Source organism: Heptranchias perlo, chromosome 9 (genome assembly GCF_035084215.1).
Source record: "Heptranchias perlo isolate sHepPer1 chromosome 9, sHepPer1.hap1, whole genome shotgun sequence".
In the NCBI taxonomy this organism is placed as follows: Eukaryota; Metazoa; Chordata; class Chondrichthyes; order Hexanchiformes; family Hexanchidae; genus Heptranchias; species Heptranchias perlo.
In genome coordinates, this window is record NC_090333.1 from 81952126 (window position 1) to 81969898 (window position 17773).

At 50.5% G+C, this 17773-nt stretch overlaps 1 protein-coding gene across 3 annotated transcripts in view; it reads right to left on the reverse strand.

Annotated features, from left to right (window-relative positions):
- Positions 1–17773, reverse strand: part of LOC137325565 (uncharacterized protein KIAA1614-like) — a 111341-nt gene that overhangs the window by 11847 nt on the left and 81721 nt on the right. For 2 of the 3 annotated variants that reach the window (XM_067990815.1, XM_067990814.1), the window contains one exon: positions 4837–5077. The exons of the other annotated variant lie outside the window; for it this stretch is intronic. In XM_067990815.1, coding sequence (XP_067846916.1) covers positions 4837–5077 — 241 coding nt within the window. The remainder of the gene's footprint in view (positions 1–4836; positions 5078–17773) is intronic. 3 annotated transcript variants of the gene reach the window in all.

Below are 17773 nucleotides of genomic sequence, written 5' to 3' on the forward strand. Positions count from 1 at the left end.
CAGGTGCACATAGAACAGGGTGCTATTTGAAGAAGAGCAGGGGGGTCTCTCAGTGTCCTGGCCAACATTCTCTCCTCAACCAATGCCACCAAATAAGAAAATACAGATTAATTGGTCATTTATCTCACTCGCAGTTTGTGAGATCTTGCTGTGCTCAATGAGCTACATTACAACAGTGACTTCGCTTCAAAAGTAAGCCCTGGAGTGTTCTTAGGGCATGACGGGGTGCTATATCAATGCAAGTTCTTTCTTTCTTTACTTCTCCAAAGTCAGGATGTTTTTCCTCCCCCTTCTCATGGTACGATGCCCAGAGCTATACAGCACACCCAACATGAAGGCAGACCAGAGCTTTGTACTAGTCACTTTCTGTTGCTTTATCCCTGGAGCTCTGCATCTGACAACACCAATGGCCTTCAATTCTATTTGACATCGATAACATCTCAAGGTACTTCACAGAGACGTAGGGGGAATAAAATGGGAGCCCGGACAAAGAAGGAGACATTAGGAGGGGCGATCAAAAGCTTGGTCAGAGGTGGGTTTTAAGAAGAGTCGGAAAGGAGGAGAGGGAGCTGGAGAAGTAGAGTTGTATAGGGAGGGAATTCCAGAACATGATGCCTAGGCAGCTGAAGGCACGGCCGCCAATGGTGGGGCGAAGGGAGGAGGGTTTGGGGAGGTTCCAGAGGTAAGGACAGAAAAGGCTATTTAAACACAAGGATGAGAATTTTAAAATCGAGGCGTTCCCAGACCCGGAGCCAATGTAGATCAGCGAGCACAGCGGTGATGGGAGAACGGGACTTGGTGCGAATTAAGATACGGGCAGCAGAGCTTTGGATGAACTCAAGTTTACAGAGGGTGGAAGATGGGAGGCCGGCCAGGAGAGCATTGGAATAGTTGAGTCTAGAGGTAACAAAAGCACGGATGAGGGTTTTCAGCAGCAAATGGGCTGAGGCAGGGGCGGAGACGGACGATGTTATGGAGGTGGAAGTAGGCGGTCTTGGAGATGGAGAGGCCTGTCTCCAAATTGACTCAGTTAAGGGTTTGGTGCAGAAATTGGACATTGTTTACTGCCCATCCTTGTTACCCTGAGGGCATAAAGAGTCAACCACATCGTGTGGGACTGGAGTCATGTCGGCCCAGACTGAGTATTGGCGGCAGAGTTCCCTTCCCTGAAGGACCATTTGGGTTTTTACAATGATCCAGCAGCCCACAATCATTAGATTATTGAATTCAATTTGTCGTGATTTGAACTCACAACCTCTAGTTGCCAGTCTAGTGCCATAACCACTACACTATCACACCCTTCTTACAGTGGACCTGCACTGCAACATCAGTGTGGCTGTTCTTGACATACCCACCAGGTGGAGCTCACGTGCTATTTATACACCTCGTTCATTGCTCTGAATGTAACAGGTTCGCCAGTATTACATAGGATTACATAGAATGTACAGCACAGAAACAGGCCATTCGGCCCAACTGGTCTATGCTGGTGTTTATGCTCCACATGAGCCTCCTCCCACCCTACCTCATCTCACCCTATCAACATACCCTTCTATTCCTTTCTCCCTCACGTATTTATCTAGCTTCCCCTTAATTGCACTCCCTGGATAAAGAAGTTTCTCCTGAATTCCTTATTGGATTTATTAGTATCCATCTAAGGTGGGTAGATAGAGTTAAGATACAGATCAGCCTTGGTCTAATTGAATGGCAGAACAGGCTCGAGGGGCTGAATGGCCTTCTCCTGTTACTATATTCCTATCTTATATTTATGACCTCTCGTTTTGGTCTCTCCCACAAGTGGAAACATTTTCTCTACATCTACCCTATCAAACCCTTTCATAATCTTAAAGACCTCTATCAGGTCACCCCTCAGTGTTCTCCTTTCTAGAGAAAAGAGCCCCAGCCTGTTCAATCTTTCCTGATAGGTAAACCTCTCAGTTCTGGTATCATCCTTGTAAATCTTTTTTGCACCTTCTCTAGTGCCTCCATATCCTATTTATAATATGGAGACCAGAACTGTGGGCAGTACTCTAAATGTAGTCTAAATAAGATTCAATACATTTATGCATTTAAGGGGAAGTTAGATAAATACATGAGGGAGAAAGGAATAGAAGGATATGTTGATAGGGTGAGATGAAGAGGGGAGGGAGGAGGCTCGTGTGGAGAATAAATGCTGGTATAGACCCGTGGGGCCGAATGGCCTGTTTCTGTGCTGTACATTCTATGTAATTCTGTGTAACGTAACTTCTCTGCTTTTAGGAACATAGGAACATAGGAACAGGAGTAGGCCATTCAGCCCCTCGAGCCTGTTCCTTTATATAATGAGATCTTAGCTGATCTGTATCCTAACTCCATCCACCCGCCTTGGCTCCATGTCCCTTATTACCCGTGGCTAGCAAAAATATATTGATCTCAGATTTTAAATTATTAATTGATCTATCATCTACTGGAGAGAGTTCCACACTTCCACCACCCTTTGCGTGAAGAAATGTTTCATAACTTCTCTCCTGAATGGCCTGGCTCTGATTTTAAGGTTATGTCCCCTTGTCCTAGACTCCCCCACCAGCGGAAAAAGTTTCTCTCTCTCTACCCTATCAAGTCCTTTCAAAATCCTAAAAACCACAATCAAATCAACCCTTAACCTTCTATATTCCAGGGAATACAAGTCTAGTTTATGTAACTTCTCCTCATAATCTAACCCTTGGAGCCCTGGTGAATCTGCACTGCACTCCTTCCAAAGCCAATGTATCCTTTCTAAGGTGCAGTCCAGAACTGTACACAGTACTCCAGATGTGGTCTAACCAGGGCTTTGTGTAGCTGCAGCAAAACTTTCTCCCCTTTATATTCCAGCTCTCCAGCTCTCCAGATATAAAGGCCTTTTTGATTATTTTTTATGCCTGACCACTACATTTTAGTGATCTGTGTACATGGACCCCTAAATCTCTTTGGACCTCCACTGTTCCTAGCTTTTCATCATTTATAAAATACTCGGATCGATCCTTTTTTGGTCCATAATGGACGACCTCACACTTACCTGTGTTGAAATCCATATGCCACAGTTTTGCTCACTCACTTAATCTATCAATGTCTCTTTGTAATTTTATGCTTCCATCTACACTACTTACAATGCCACCAATCTTTGTATCATTAGCAAACTTGGATATATGGCTCTCTATTGTGTTATCTAAGTCTTTAATAAATAGTGAATAGTTGTGGCCCAGCACAGATCCTTGTGGGACACCACTAGTCACTTCCTTCCAATTTGAGTACATACCCATTATCCCTACTCTCTGTCTTCTACCGCCTAACCAATCTCCTAACCAGGTCAATAATTTGCCTTCAATTCCATGAACTTTAATTTTAGCTAACAGTCTCTTATGTGGAACCTTATCAAATGCTTTCTGGAAGTCCATATAAACTACATCTTTAGACATTCCCCTGCGTCTACTACTTTAGTTACTTCCTCAAAAAATTCAATTAGGTTTGTTAGACATGACCTACCCTTTACAAATCCATGTTGGCTCTCTCTAATCAGCTCAAATTTCCCTAAGTACTCAGACACTCTGTCCTTAATTATAGATTCCAATAACGTTCCCACAACAGATGTTAGACTAACAGGTCTATAATTTCCTGGTTTCTCTCTCACACCTTTCTTAAATAGCAGAGTTACATTTACAATTTTCCAATCTAAAGAGACAATTCTTGAATTGAAAGAGCATTGGAAGATTATGGTTAAAGCATCTGCAATTTCCTCACCTACTTCCTTTAAAACCCTGGGGTGGAAACTATCAGATCCTGGAGATGTGTCAGTTTTTAGTGCCATCATTTTTTCTAATACTGTTTACTTGCTTACGTTAACTTTAGTGAGTTCCAGTCCTTGATTCATTATTAGTTTCCCTGGAATGTCAGGTATATTATCCTTTCTCTACTGTGAAGGCTGACACAAAGTAATTATTCAACAAGTCTGCCATTTCCTTATTTTCATTTCCAATATTACCCACACCTGTTTTTAAAGGGCCCACATTACCCTTGACTGCCCTTTCTCTTCTAATATAATTGTAAAAAATTTTTGTGTTAATCTTGATATTCTTCGCAAGTTCCTTTCCATATTCCCTTTTTGCAGCTCTTACTATCTTCTTTGTCTTCCTTTGCTGTTCTTTATATCTCTCCCACTCCCCTGGATCTACTCTAATTCTTTGCACTTTTGAATGCTCTTTCCTTTAGTTTTATGTTCTCTCACCTCTTTTGTCGACCATGGCTGTTCTATTTGGTAAGAACTCTTGCCCTTAGGGGTATATACTGGGTCTGTATTAAGCTAAATTATTTTTTGAACACCTCCCACTGTTCATCTGTAGTTTTACCCGATCACAGCTTTGACCAGTTTGCTGTCGTCAGTCTTAGTCTCATCCCACTAAAGTTAGCCTTACTGAAATCTAGAATCTTAGGAACTGTATTAAGTTTCTCCTTTTCAAACCTAAACATTGAATTCAATCATATTATGATCACTATTAGTTAATAATCTAACAGTAAGGGAACATATATCTAAGTCTGGCTCATCACTAAATCTGGTATAGCCTGCCCTCTTGTTGGTCCTAGAACATATTGCTCCAGAAAACTATCTTGAATGCACTCAAGAAATTCACTACCTTTCTGACTTGAGCTACTCTGCTCTTTCCAATCTATATGAAAATTGAAGGCCCATTAAAACGACTCTGCTTTTGCTACAAGTCTCTCTAATCTCTGAATTAGACATTCTGCCACTTCATTGCTGCTGTCAGGAGGACTGTAGACAGAATTCAATCCCTGTCGAAAGGAAGCCCAGTAGTTCAGAGTACGCACCAGCCCGAGTGATTGTAGGGAGGGAGTCTTCCTCAGCCTCCCTCGGGTCTGCTCAGACCGCAGTTCCCCAGACGTGTCTGCCGTGGACCGGCTGTTAATCTGCTCCATACTTGACGAGCGGAGTCTGCTCAGTTTACTGACCGCGCTGTGACCAATCGTAGAGAAGAAGGACTTCAGGGAAGATCTGGACTTGTGTTGGCTGCCTCTCAAGTGCTGAGCTCCAGGTTGGCTCTCAGACGCGCTGGACAAGAAGGCAGGATGTCATTCACACTGCGGTCACTCACAGCTCATCAGTATTTTATATTATAGACTAGAAAAGCTGATTCCACAATCCCTTGCTGCCAGCAGAGGAACATACATAGGAACATAGGAACAGGAGTAGGCCATTCAGCCCCTCGTGCCTGCTCCGCCATTTGATAAGATCATGGCTGATCTGTGATCTAACTCCATATACCTGCCTTTGGCCCATATCCCTTAATACCTTTGGTTGCCAAAAAGCTATCTATCTCAGATTTAAATTTAGCAATTGAGCTAGTATCAATTGCCGTTTGCAGAAGAGATTTCCAAACTTCTACCACCCTTTGTGTGTAGAAATGTTTTCTAATCTCGCTCCTGAAAGGTCTGGCTCTAATTTTTAGACTGTGCCCCCTACTCCTAGAATCCCCAACCAGCGGAAATAGTTTCCCTCTATCCACCCTATCTGTTCCCCTTAATATCTTATAAACTTCGATCAGATCACCCCTTAACCTTCGAAACTCCAGAGAATACAACCCCAATTTGTGTAATCTCTCCTCGTAACTTAACCCTTGAAGTCCAGGTATCATTCTAGTAAACCTACACTGCACTCCCTCCAAGGCCAATATGTCCTTCCGAAGGTGCTGTGCCCAGAACTGCTCACAGTACTCCAGGTGCAGTCTAACCAGAGTTTTGCATAGCTGCAGCATAACTTCTGCCCCCTTGTACTCTAGTCCTCTAGATATAAAGGCCAGCATTCCATTAGCCTTATTGATTATTTTATGTACCTGTTCATAACACTTCAATGATCTATGTACCCAAACCCCTAAGTCCCTTTAGACATCCACTGTGTTTAACTTTTTACCATTTAGAAAGTACCCTGTTCTATCCTTTTTTGATCCAAAGTGGATGACCTCACATTTGTCTACATTGAATTCCATTTGCCACAGTTTTGCCCATTCACCGAATCTATCATAGAATCATAGAATCATAGAAGTTACAACATGGAAACAGGCCCTTCGGCCCAACATGTCCATGTCGCCCAGTTTATACCACTAAGCTAGTCCCAATTGCCTGCACTTGGCCCATATCCCTCTATACCCATCTTACCCATGTAACTGTCCAAATGCTTTTTAAAAGACAAAATTGTACCCGCCTCTACTACTGCCTCTGGCAGCTCGTTCCAGACACTCACCACCCTTTGAGTGAAAAAATTGCCCCTCTGGACCCTTTTGTATCTCTCCCCTCTCACCTTGAATCTATGCCCCCTCGTTATAGACTCCCCTACCTTTGGGAAAAGATTTTGACTATCGACCTTATCTATGCCCCTCATTATTTTATAGACTTCAATAAGATCACTCCTTAACCTCCTACTCTCCAGGGAAAAAAGTCCCAGTCTGTCTAACCTCTCCCTGTAAGTCAAACCATCAAGTCCCGGTAGCATCCTAGTAAATCTTTTCTGCACTCTTTCTAGTTTAATAATATCCTTTCTATAATAGGGTGACCAGAACTGTACACAGTACTCCAAGTGTGGCCTCACCAATGCCCTGTACAACTTCAACAAGACATCCCAACTCCTGCATTCAATGTTCTGACCAATGAAACCAAGCATGCCGAATGCCTTCTTCACCACCCTATCCACCTGTGACTCCACTTTCAAGGAGCTATGAATCTGTACTCCTAGATCTCTTTGTTCTATAACTCTCCCCAACGCCCTACCATTAACGGAGTAGGTCCTGGCCCGATTCGATCTACCAAAATGCATCACCTCACATTTATCTAAATTAAACTCCATCTGCCATTCATCGGCCCACTGGCCCAATTGATCAAGATCCCGTTGCAATCCCAGATAACCTTCTTCACTGTCCACAATGCCACCAATCTTGGTGTCATCTGCAAACTTACTAACCATGCCTCCTAAATTCTCATCCAAATCATTAATATAAATAACAAATAACAGCGGACCCAGCACCGATCCCTGAGGCACACCGCTGGACACAGGCATCCAGTTTGAAAAACAACCCTCTACAACCACCCTCTGTCTTCTGTCGTCAAGCCAATTTTGTATCCAATTGGCTACCTCACCTTGGATCCCATGAGATTTAACCTGATGTAACAACCTACCATGCGGTACCTTGTCAAATGCTTTGCTGAAGTCCATGTAGACCACGTCTACTGCACAGCCCTCATCTATCTTCTTGGTTACCCCTTCAAAAAACTCAATCAAATTCGTGAGACATGATTTTCCTCTCACAAAACCATGCTGACTGTTCCTAATTAGTCCCTGCCTCTCCAAATGCCTGTAGATCCTGTCCCTCAGAATACCCTCTAACAACTTACCCACTACAGATGTCAGGCTCACTGGTCTGTAGTTCCCAGGCTTTTCCCTGCCGCCCTTCTTAAACAAAGGCACAACATTTGCTACCCTCCAATCTTCAGGCACCTCACCTGTAATTTTATGTTTTCATTTACACTGCTTATAATGCCACCAATCTTTGTGTCATCGGCAAACTTAGATATGAGACTTTCTATGCCTTCATCTAAGTCATTAATAAATATTGTGAATAATTGAGGCCCCAAGATAGATCCCTGCGGGACTCCACTAGTCACATCCTGCCAATGTGAGTACCTTCCCATTATCCCTACTCTCTGTCGCCTTTCGCTCAGCCAACTTCCTAACCAAGTCCGTACTTTTCCCTCGATTCCATGGGCTTCTATCTTAGCTAACAGTCTCTTATGTGGGACCTTATCAAATGCCTTCTGGAAGTCCATATAAATAACATCCATTGACATTCGCCTGCCCACTACTTTAGTCACCTCTTCAAAAAATTCAATCAGGTTTGTCAGGCACGACCTACCTTTCACAAATCCATGCTGGCTCTCTCTGATTAACTGAAAATTCTCAAGGTGTTCAGTCACCCTATCCTTAATTATAGACTCCAGCAATTTCCCCACAACAGATGTCAGGCTAACTGGTCTATAATTCCCTGGTTTCCCTCTCTCTCCTTTCTTAAAAAGCGGACATGTGCAATTTTCCAATCTAGAGGGACAGTTCCTGAATCTAGAGAACTTTGAAAGATTATAGTTAGGGTATCTGCAATGTGCTCACCTACTTCCTTTAAAACCCTGGGATGGAAACCATCTGGTCCTGGAGATTTGTCACTCTTTAGTGCTATTATTTTCTTCATTACTGTTGCTTTACTTATATTAATTTTATCGAGTCCCTGTCCCCGATTCAATATTAGTTTTCTTGGGATTTCCGGCATGCTATCCTCTTTTTCTACTGTAAATACTGACGCAAAGTAATTATTCAACATGTCCGCCATTTCCCCATTGTCAATGACAATATCCCCACTTTCAGTTTTTAAGGGGCCAACACTGCTCCTGACCACCCTCTTTTTCCTAGTGTAACTATAAAAGTTCTTCGTATTGGTTGTGATATCTATTGGAAGTTTCTTTTCATACTCTCTTTTTGTAGCTCTTACTAACTGTTTTGTGACCCTTTGTTGATCTTTGTATCTTTCCCATTCGCCAGGATCTGTGCCATTTTTTGCCTTTTTGTATGCCCTTTCCTTATGTCTTATACTGTCCCTTACCTCTTTAGTTTTCCATGGCTCAGGGGTATAAACTGATTCTGTATCACGTTAAATGTTTCTTTAAACATTTCCCACTCATCATCAGTCGTTTTACCCATTAACAGATTTGCCCAGTTTACTGTGGACAGTCTCTGTCTCATCCCATTGAAGTCGGCCTTACCAAGTCAAGAATCTTCGCAGCTGATTCACTTTTTACCCTTTCAAACACTACATTGAACTCGATCATGTTATGATCGCTAATGGATAGATGTTCACGCACAGTTAAGCTGTTAACTAAATCTGGTTCATTATTCATTACTAAATCTAGTATGGCTTGCCCCCTTGTTGCCTCCAGGACATACTGCTGTAGAAAACTATCCCAAACACACTCAGGAAATTCACTACCTATCTGACAGTTGCTAGTCTGCTTTCCCCAATCTATGTGAAGGTTAAAGTCCCCCATTAAGACCACTATGCCTTTCTTACACACTTGTCTAATCTCTGCATTGATACAATCTAGCACTTCAGAGCTGCTGCCAGGGCTCCAAAATACAACCCCCACTAAAGTCTTAGATCCTTTCCTATTTCTCAATTCAACCCATAAGGTCTCTGTTGCCTGCTTACCTCTCGTTATATCCTCCTTTATCATTGAAGTTACACACACAGTGAGTGTGAGATCAGGGGGTGGGTGACACACACAGGGAGTGTGAGATCGGAGGGTGGGTTACACACACAGGGAGTGTGAGATCAGGGGGTGGGTTACACACACAGAGAGTGTGGGATCGGAGGGTGGGTTACACACACAGGGAGTGTGGGATCAGGGGGTGGGTTACACACACAGGGAGTGTGGGATCAGGGGGTGGGTTACACACACAGGGAGTGTGGGATCGGGGGGTGGGTTACACACACAGGGAGTGTGGGATCAGAGGGTGGGTTACACACACAGGGAGTGTGGGATCAGGGGGTGGGTTACACACACAGGGAGTGTGGGATCAGGGGGTGGGTTACACACACAGGGAGTGTGAGATCAGGGGGTGGGTTACACACACAGGGAGTGTGGGATCAGGGGGTGGGTTACACACACAGGGAGTGTGAGATCGGGGGGTGGGTTACACACACAGGGAGTGTGAGATCGGGGGGTAGGTTACACACACAGGGAGTGTGGGATCGGGGGGTGGGTTACACACACAGGGAGTGTGAGATCAGGGGGTGGGTTACACACACAGGGAGTGTGAATTCAGGGGGTGGGTTACACACACAGGGAGTGTGAATTCAGGGGGTGGGTTACACACACAGGGAGTGTGGGATCAGGGGGTGGGTTACACACACAGGGAATGTGGGATCAGGGGGTGGGTGACACACACAGGGAGTGTGAGATCGGGGGTGGGTTACACACACAGGGAGTGTGGGATCAGGGGGTCGGTTACACACACAGGGAATGTGGGATCAGGGGGTGGGTAACACACACACAGGGAGTGTGAGATCGGGGGTGGGTTACACACACAGGGAATGTGGGATCGGAGGGTGGGTTACACACACAGGGAGTGTGGGATCAGGGGGTGGGTTACACACACAGGGAGTGTGGGATCAGGGGGTGGGTTACACACACAGGGAGTGTGGGATCAGGGGGTGGGTTACACACACAGGGAGTGTGGGATCAGGGGGTGGGTTACACACACAGGGAATGTGGGATCAGGGGGTGGGTAACACACACACAGGGAGTGTGGGATCAGGGGGTGGGTTACACACACAGGGAGTGTGGGATCGGGGGGTGGGTTACACACGCAGGGAGTGTGGGATCAGGGGGTGGGTTACACACACAGGGAGTGTGGGATCAGAGGGTGGGTTACACACACAGGGAGTGTGGGATCAGGGGGTGGGTTACACACACAGGGAGTGTGGGATCAGGGGGTGGGTTACACACACAGGGAGTGTGAGATCAGGGGGTGGGTTACACACACAGGGAGTGTGAGATCAGGGGGTGGGTTACACACACAGGGAGTGTGGGATCGGAGGGTGGGTTACACACACAGGGAGTGTGAGATCGGGGGGTGGGTTACACACACAGCGAGTGTGGGATCAGGGGGTGGGTTACACACACAGGGAGTGTGAGATCGGAGGGTGGGTTACACACACAGGGAGTGTGGGATCAGGGGGTGGGTTACACACACAGGGAGTGTGGGATCAGGGGGTGGGTTACACACACAGGGAGTGTGGGATCAGGGGGTGGGTTACACACACAGGGAGTGTGAGATCAGGGGGTGGGTTACACACACAGGGAGTGTGGGATCAGGGGGTGGGTTACACACACAGGGAGTGTGAGATCGGGGGGTGGGTTACACACACAGGGAGTGTGGGATCAGGGGGTGGGTTACACACACAGGGAGTGTGGGATCAGGGGGTGGGTTACACACACAGGGAGTGTGAGATCGGGGGGTGGGTTACACACACAGGGAGTGTGGGATCGGGGGGTGGGTTACACACACAGGGAGTGTGGGATCGGGGGGTGGGTTACACACACAGGGAGTGTGAGATCAGGGGGTGGGTTACACACACAGGGAGTGTGAGATCGGGGGGTGGGTTACACACACAGGGAGTGTGAGATCAGGGGGTGGGTTACACACACAGGGAGTGTGAATTCAGGGGGTGGGTTACACACACAGGGAGTGTGGGATCGGGGGGTGGGTTACACACACAGGGAGTGTGAGATCAGGGGGTGGGTTACACACAGGGAATGTGGGATCAGGGGGTGGGTTACACACACAGGGAGTGTGAGATCGCAGAGTGGGTTACTCACACAGGGAGTGTGGGATCGGAGGGTGGGTTACACACACAGGGAGTGTGAGATCAGGGGGTGGGTTACACACACAGGGAGTGTGGGATCGGAGGGTGGGTTACACACACAGGGAGTGTGAGATCAGGGGGTGGGTTACACACACAGGGAATGTGGGATCGGGGGGTGGGTTACACACACAGGGAGTGTGGGATCAGGGGGTGGGTTACACACACAGGGAATGTGGGATCAGGGGGTGGGTTACACACACAGGGAGTGTGAGATCGGAGGGTGGGTGACACACACAGGGAATGTGGGATCAGGGGGTGGGTTACACACACAGAGAGTGTGGGATCAGGGGGTGGGTTACACACACAGGGAGTGTGGGATCAGGGGGTGGGTTACACACACAGGGAGTGTGAGATCAGGGGGTGGGTTACACACACAGGGAGTGTGAGATCGGGGGGTGGGTTACACACACAGGGAGTGTGGGATCAGGGGGTGGGTTACACACACAGGGAGTGTGAGATCGGGGGGTGGGTTACACACACAGGGAGTGTGGGATCAGGGGGTGGGTTACACACACAGGGAGTGTGGGATCGGGGGGTGGGTTACACACACAGGGAGTGTGGGATCGGGGGGTGGGTTACACACACAGGGAGTGTGAGATCAGGGGGTGGGTTACACACACAGGGAGTGTGAATTCAGGGGGTGGGTTACACACACAGGGAGTGTGGGATCGGGGGGTGGGTTACACACACAGGGAGTGTGAGATCGGGGGGTGGGTTACACACACAGGGAGTGTGAATTCAGGGGGTGGGTTACACACACAGGGAGTGTGGGATCAGGGGGTGGGTTACACACACAGGGAGTGTGGGATCAGGGGGTGGGTTACACACACAGGGAGTGTGGGATCAGGGGGTGGGTTACACACACAGGGAGTGTGAGATCAGGGGGTGGGTTACACACACAGGGAGTGTGAATTCAGGGGGTGGGTTGCACACACAGGGAGTGTGAATTCAGGGGGTGGGTTACACACACAGGGAGTGTGGGATCAGGGGGTGGGTTACACACACAGGGAATGTGGGATCAGGGGGTGGGTTACACACACAGGGAGTGTGGGATCAGGGGGTGGGTTACACACACAGGGAGTGTGGGATCAGGGGGTGGGTTACACACACAGGGAGTGTGGGATCAGGGGGTGGGTTACACACACAGGGAGTGTGGGATCAGGGGGTGGGTAACACACACACAGGGAGTGTGGGATCAGGGGGTGGGTTACACACACAGGGAGTGTGGGATCGGGGGGTGGGTTACACACGCAGGGAGTGTGGGATCAGGGGGTGGGTTACACACACAGGGAGTGTGGGATCAGGGGGTGGGTAACACACACACAGGGAGTGTGGGATCAGGGGGTGGGTTACACACACAGGGAGTGTGGGATCGGGGGGTGGGTAACACACACACAGGGAGTGTGGGATCAGGGGGTGGGTAACACACACACAGGGAGTGTGGGATCAGGGGGTGGGTTACACACACAGGGAGTGTGGGATCGGGGGGTGGGTTACACACGCAGGGAGTGTGGGATCAGGGGGTGGGTTACACACACAGGGAGTGTGGGATTGGGGGTTGGGTTACACACGCAGGGAGTGTGGGATCAGGGGGTGGGTTACACACACAGGGAGTGTGAGATCAGGGGGTGGGTTACACACACAGGGAGTGTGAGTTCAGGGGGTGGGTTACACACAGGGAATGTGGGATCAGGGGGTGGGTTACACACACAGGGAGTGTGAGATCGGAGGGTGGGTTACACACACAGGGAGTGTGGGATCAGGGGGTGGGTTACACACACAGGGAGTGTGAATTCAGGGGGTGGGTTACACACACAGGGAGTGTGGGATCAGGGGGTGGGTTACACACACAGGGAGTGTGAGATCAGAGGGTGGGTTACACAGACAGGGAGTGTGGGATCAGGGGGTGGGTTACACACACAGGGAGTGTGGGATCAGGGGGTGGGTGACACACACAGGGAGTGTGGGATCAGGGGGTGGGTTACACACACAGGGAGTGTGGGATCAGGGGGTGGGTCACACACACGGGGAGTGTGGGATCAGGGGGTGGGTTACACACACAGGGAGTGTGGGATCGGGGGGTGGGTTACACACACAGGGAGTGTGAGATCGGGGGGTGGGTTACACACACAGGGAGTGTGAGATCGGGGGGTGGGTTAAACACACAGGGAGTGTGGGATCAGGGGGTGGGTTACACACACAGGGAGTGTGAGATCAGAGGGTGGGTTACACACACAGGGAGTGTGGGATCAGGGGGTAGGTTACACACACAGGGAGTGTGGGATCAGGGGGTGGGTTACACACACAGGGAGTGTGGGATCGGAGGGTGGGTTACACACACAGGGAGTGTGGGATCAGGGGGTGGGTTACACACACAGGGTGTGTGAGATCAGGGGGTGGGTTACACACACGGGGAGTGTGGGATCAGGGGGTGGGTTACACACACAGGGAGTGTGGGATCAGAGGGTGGGTTACACACACAGGGAGTGTGGGATCAGGGGGTGGGTTACACACAGGGAGTGTGGGATCGGAGGGTGGGTTACACACACAGGGAGTGTGAGATCAGAGGGTGGGTTACACACACAGGGAGTGTGGGATCGGGGGGTGGGTTACACACACAGGGAGCGTGGGATCAGGGGGTGGGTTACACACACAGGGAGTGTGGGATCAGGGGGTGGGTTACTCACACAGGGAGTGTGGGATCAGGGGGTGGGTTACACACACAGGGAGTGTGGGATCAGGGGGTGGGTTACACACACAGGGAGTGTGGGATCAGGGGGTGGGTTACACACACAGGGAGTGTGGGATCGGAGGGAGGGTTACACACACAGGGAGTGTGAGATCGGGGGGTGGGTTACACACACAGGGAGTGTGAGATTAGCAGGTGGGTTACACACACAGGGAGTGTGGGATCAGGGGGTGGGTTACACACACACGGAGTGTGGGATCAGTGTGGGTTACACACACAGGGAGTGTGAGATCAGGGGGTGGGTTACACACACAGGGAGTGTGGGATCAGGGGGTGGGTTACACACACAGGGAGTGTGGGATCAGAGGGTGGGTTACACACACAGGGAGTGTGGGATCGGAGGGTGGGTTACACACACAGGGAGTGTGGGATCGGAGGGTGGGTTACACACACAGGGAGTGTGGGATCAGGGGGTGGGTTACACACACAGGGAGTGTGAGATCAGAGGGTGGGTTACACACACAGGGAGTGTGGGATCGGAGGGTGGGTTACACACACAGGGAGTGTGGGATCAGGGGGTGGGTTACACACACAGGGAGTGTGAGATCAGGGGGTGGGTTACACACACAGGGAGTGTGGGATCAGGGGGTGGGTTACACACACAGGGAGTGTGGGATCAGAGGGTGGGTTACACACACAGGGAGTGTGGGATCAGAGGGTGGGTTACACACACAGGGAGTGTGGGATCGGAGGGTGGGTTACACACACAGGGAGTGTGGGATCGGGGGGTGGGTTACACACACAGGGAGTGTGGGATCAGGGGGTGGGTTACACACACAGGGAGTGTGAGATCAGGGGGTGGGTTACACACACAGGGAGTGTGAGATCGGGGGGTGGGTTGCACACACAGGGAGTGTGGGATCAGGGGGTGGGTTACACACACAGGGAGTGTGGGATCAGAGGGTGGGTTACACACACAGGGAGTGTGGGATCAGGGGGTGGGTTACACACACAGGGAGTGTGGGATCGGAGGGTGGGTTACACACACAGGGAGTGTGAGATTAGCAGGTGGGTTACACACACAGGGAGTGTGGGATCGGGGCGTGGGTTACACACACAGGGAGTGTGGGATCAGGGGGTGGGTTACACACACAGGGAGTGTGAGATCGGGGGGTGGGTTACACACACAGGGAGTGTGAGATCGGAGGGTGTGTTACACACACAGGGAGTGTGAGATCAGGGGGTGGGTTACACACACAGGGAGTGTGGGATTAGCAGGTGGGTTACACACACAGGGAGTGTGGGATCGGGGCGTGGGTTACACACACAGGGAGTGTGGGATCAGGGGGTGGGTTACACACACAGGGAGTGTGGGATCAGGGGGTGGGTTACACACACAGGGAGTGTGGGATCGGAGGGTGGGTTACACACACAGGGAGTGTGAGATTAGCAGGTGGGTTACACACACAGGGAGTGTGGGATCGGGGCGTGGGTTACACACACAGGGAGTGTGGGATCAGGGGGTGGGTTACACACACAGGGAGTGTGAGATCGGGGGGTGGGTTACACACACAGGGAGTGTGAGATCAGGGGGTGGGTTACACACACAGGGAGTGTGGGATCAGGGGGTGGGTTACACACACAGGGAGTGTGAGATCGGGGGGTGGGTTACACACACAGGGAGTGTGAGATCGGAGGGTGTGTTACACACACAGGGAGTGTGAGATCAGGGGGTGGGTTACACACACAGGGAGTGTGGGATCAGAGGGTGGGTTACACACACAGGGAGTGTGGGATCAGTGGGTGGGTTACACACACAGGGAGTGTGGGATCGGAGGGTGGGTTACACACACAGGGAGTGTGAGATTAGCAGGTGGGTTACACACACAGGGAGTGTGGGATCGGGGCGTGGGTTACACACACAGGGAGTGTGGGATCAGGGGGTGGGTTACACACACAGGGAGTGTGAGATCGGGGGGTGGGTTACACACACAGGGAGTGTGAGATCGGAGGGTGTGTTACACACACAGGGAGTGTGGGATCAGGGGGTGGTTTACACACACAGGGAGTGTGGGATCAGAGGGTGGGTTACACACACAGGGAGTGTGAGATCGGAGGGTGGGTTACACACACAGGGAGTGTGGGATCAGGGGGTGGGTTACACACACAGGGAGTGTGGGATCAGGGGGTGGGTTACACACACAGGGAGTGTGGGATCAGGGGGTGGGTTACACACACAGGGAGTGTGGGATCAGGGGGTGGGTTACACACACAGGGTGTGTGAGATCAGGGGGTGGGTTACACACACGGGGAGTGTGGGATCAGGGGGTGGGTTACACACACAGGGAGTGTGGGATCAGAGGGTGGGTTACACACACAGGGAGTGTGGGATCAGGGGGTGGGTTACACACAGGGAGTGTGGGATCGGAGGGTGGGTTACACACACAGGGAGTGTGAGATCAGAGGGTGGGTTACACACACAGGGAGTGTGGGATCGGGGGGTGGGTTACACACACAGGGAGCGTGGGATCAGGGGGTGGGTTACACACACAGGGAGTGTGGGATCAGGGGGTGGGTTACACACACAGGGAGTGTGGGATCAGGGGGTGGGTTACACACACAGGGAGTGTGGGATCAGGGGGTGGGTTACACACACAGGGAGTGTGGGATCAGGGGGTGGGTTACACACACAGGGAGTGTGGGATCGGAGGGAGGGTTACACACACAGGGAGTGTGAGATCGGGGGGTGGGTTACACACACAGGGAGTGTGAGATTAGCAGGTGGGTTACACACACAGGGAGTGTGGGATCAGGGGGTGGGTTACACACACACGGAGTGTGGGATCAGGGTGGGTTACACACACAGGGAGTGTGAGATCAGGGGGTGGGTTACACACACAGGGAGTGTGGGATCAGGGGGTGGGTTACACACACAGGGAGTGTGGGATCAGAGGGTGGGTTACACACACAGGGAGTGTGGGATCGGAGGGTGGGTTACACACACAGGGAGTGTGGGATCAGGGGGTGGGTTACACACACAGGGAGTGTGAGATCAGAGGGTGGGTTACACACACAGGGAGTGTGGGATCGGAGGGTGGGTTACACACACAGGGAGTGTGGGATCAGAGGGTGGGTTACACACACAGGGAGTGTGGGATCAGAGGGTGGGTTACACACACAGGGAGTGTGGGATCGGAGGGTGGGTTACACACACAGGGAGTGTGGGATCGGGGGGTGGGTTACACACACAGGGAGTGTGGGATCAGGGGGTGGGTTACACACACAGGGAGTGTGAGATCAGGGGGTGGGTTACACACACAGGGAGTGTGAGATCGGGGGGTGGGTTGCACACACAGGGAGTGTGGGATCAGGGGGTGGGTTACACACACAGGGAGTGTGGGATCAGAGGGTGGGTTACACACACAGGGAGTGTGGGATCAGGGGGTGGGTTACACACACAGGGAGTGTGAGATTAGCAGGTGGGTTACACACACAGGGAGTGTGGGATCGGGGCGTGGGTTACACACACAGGGAATGTGGGATCAGAGGGTGGGTTACACACACAGGGAGTGTGAGATCGGGGGGTGGGTTACAC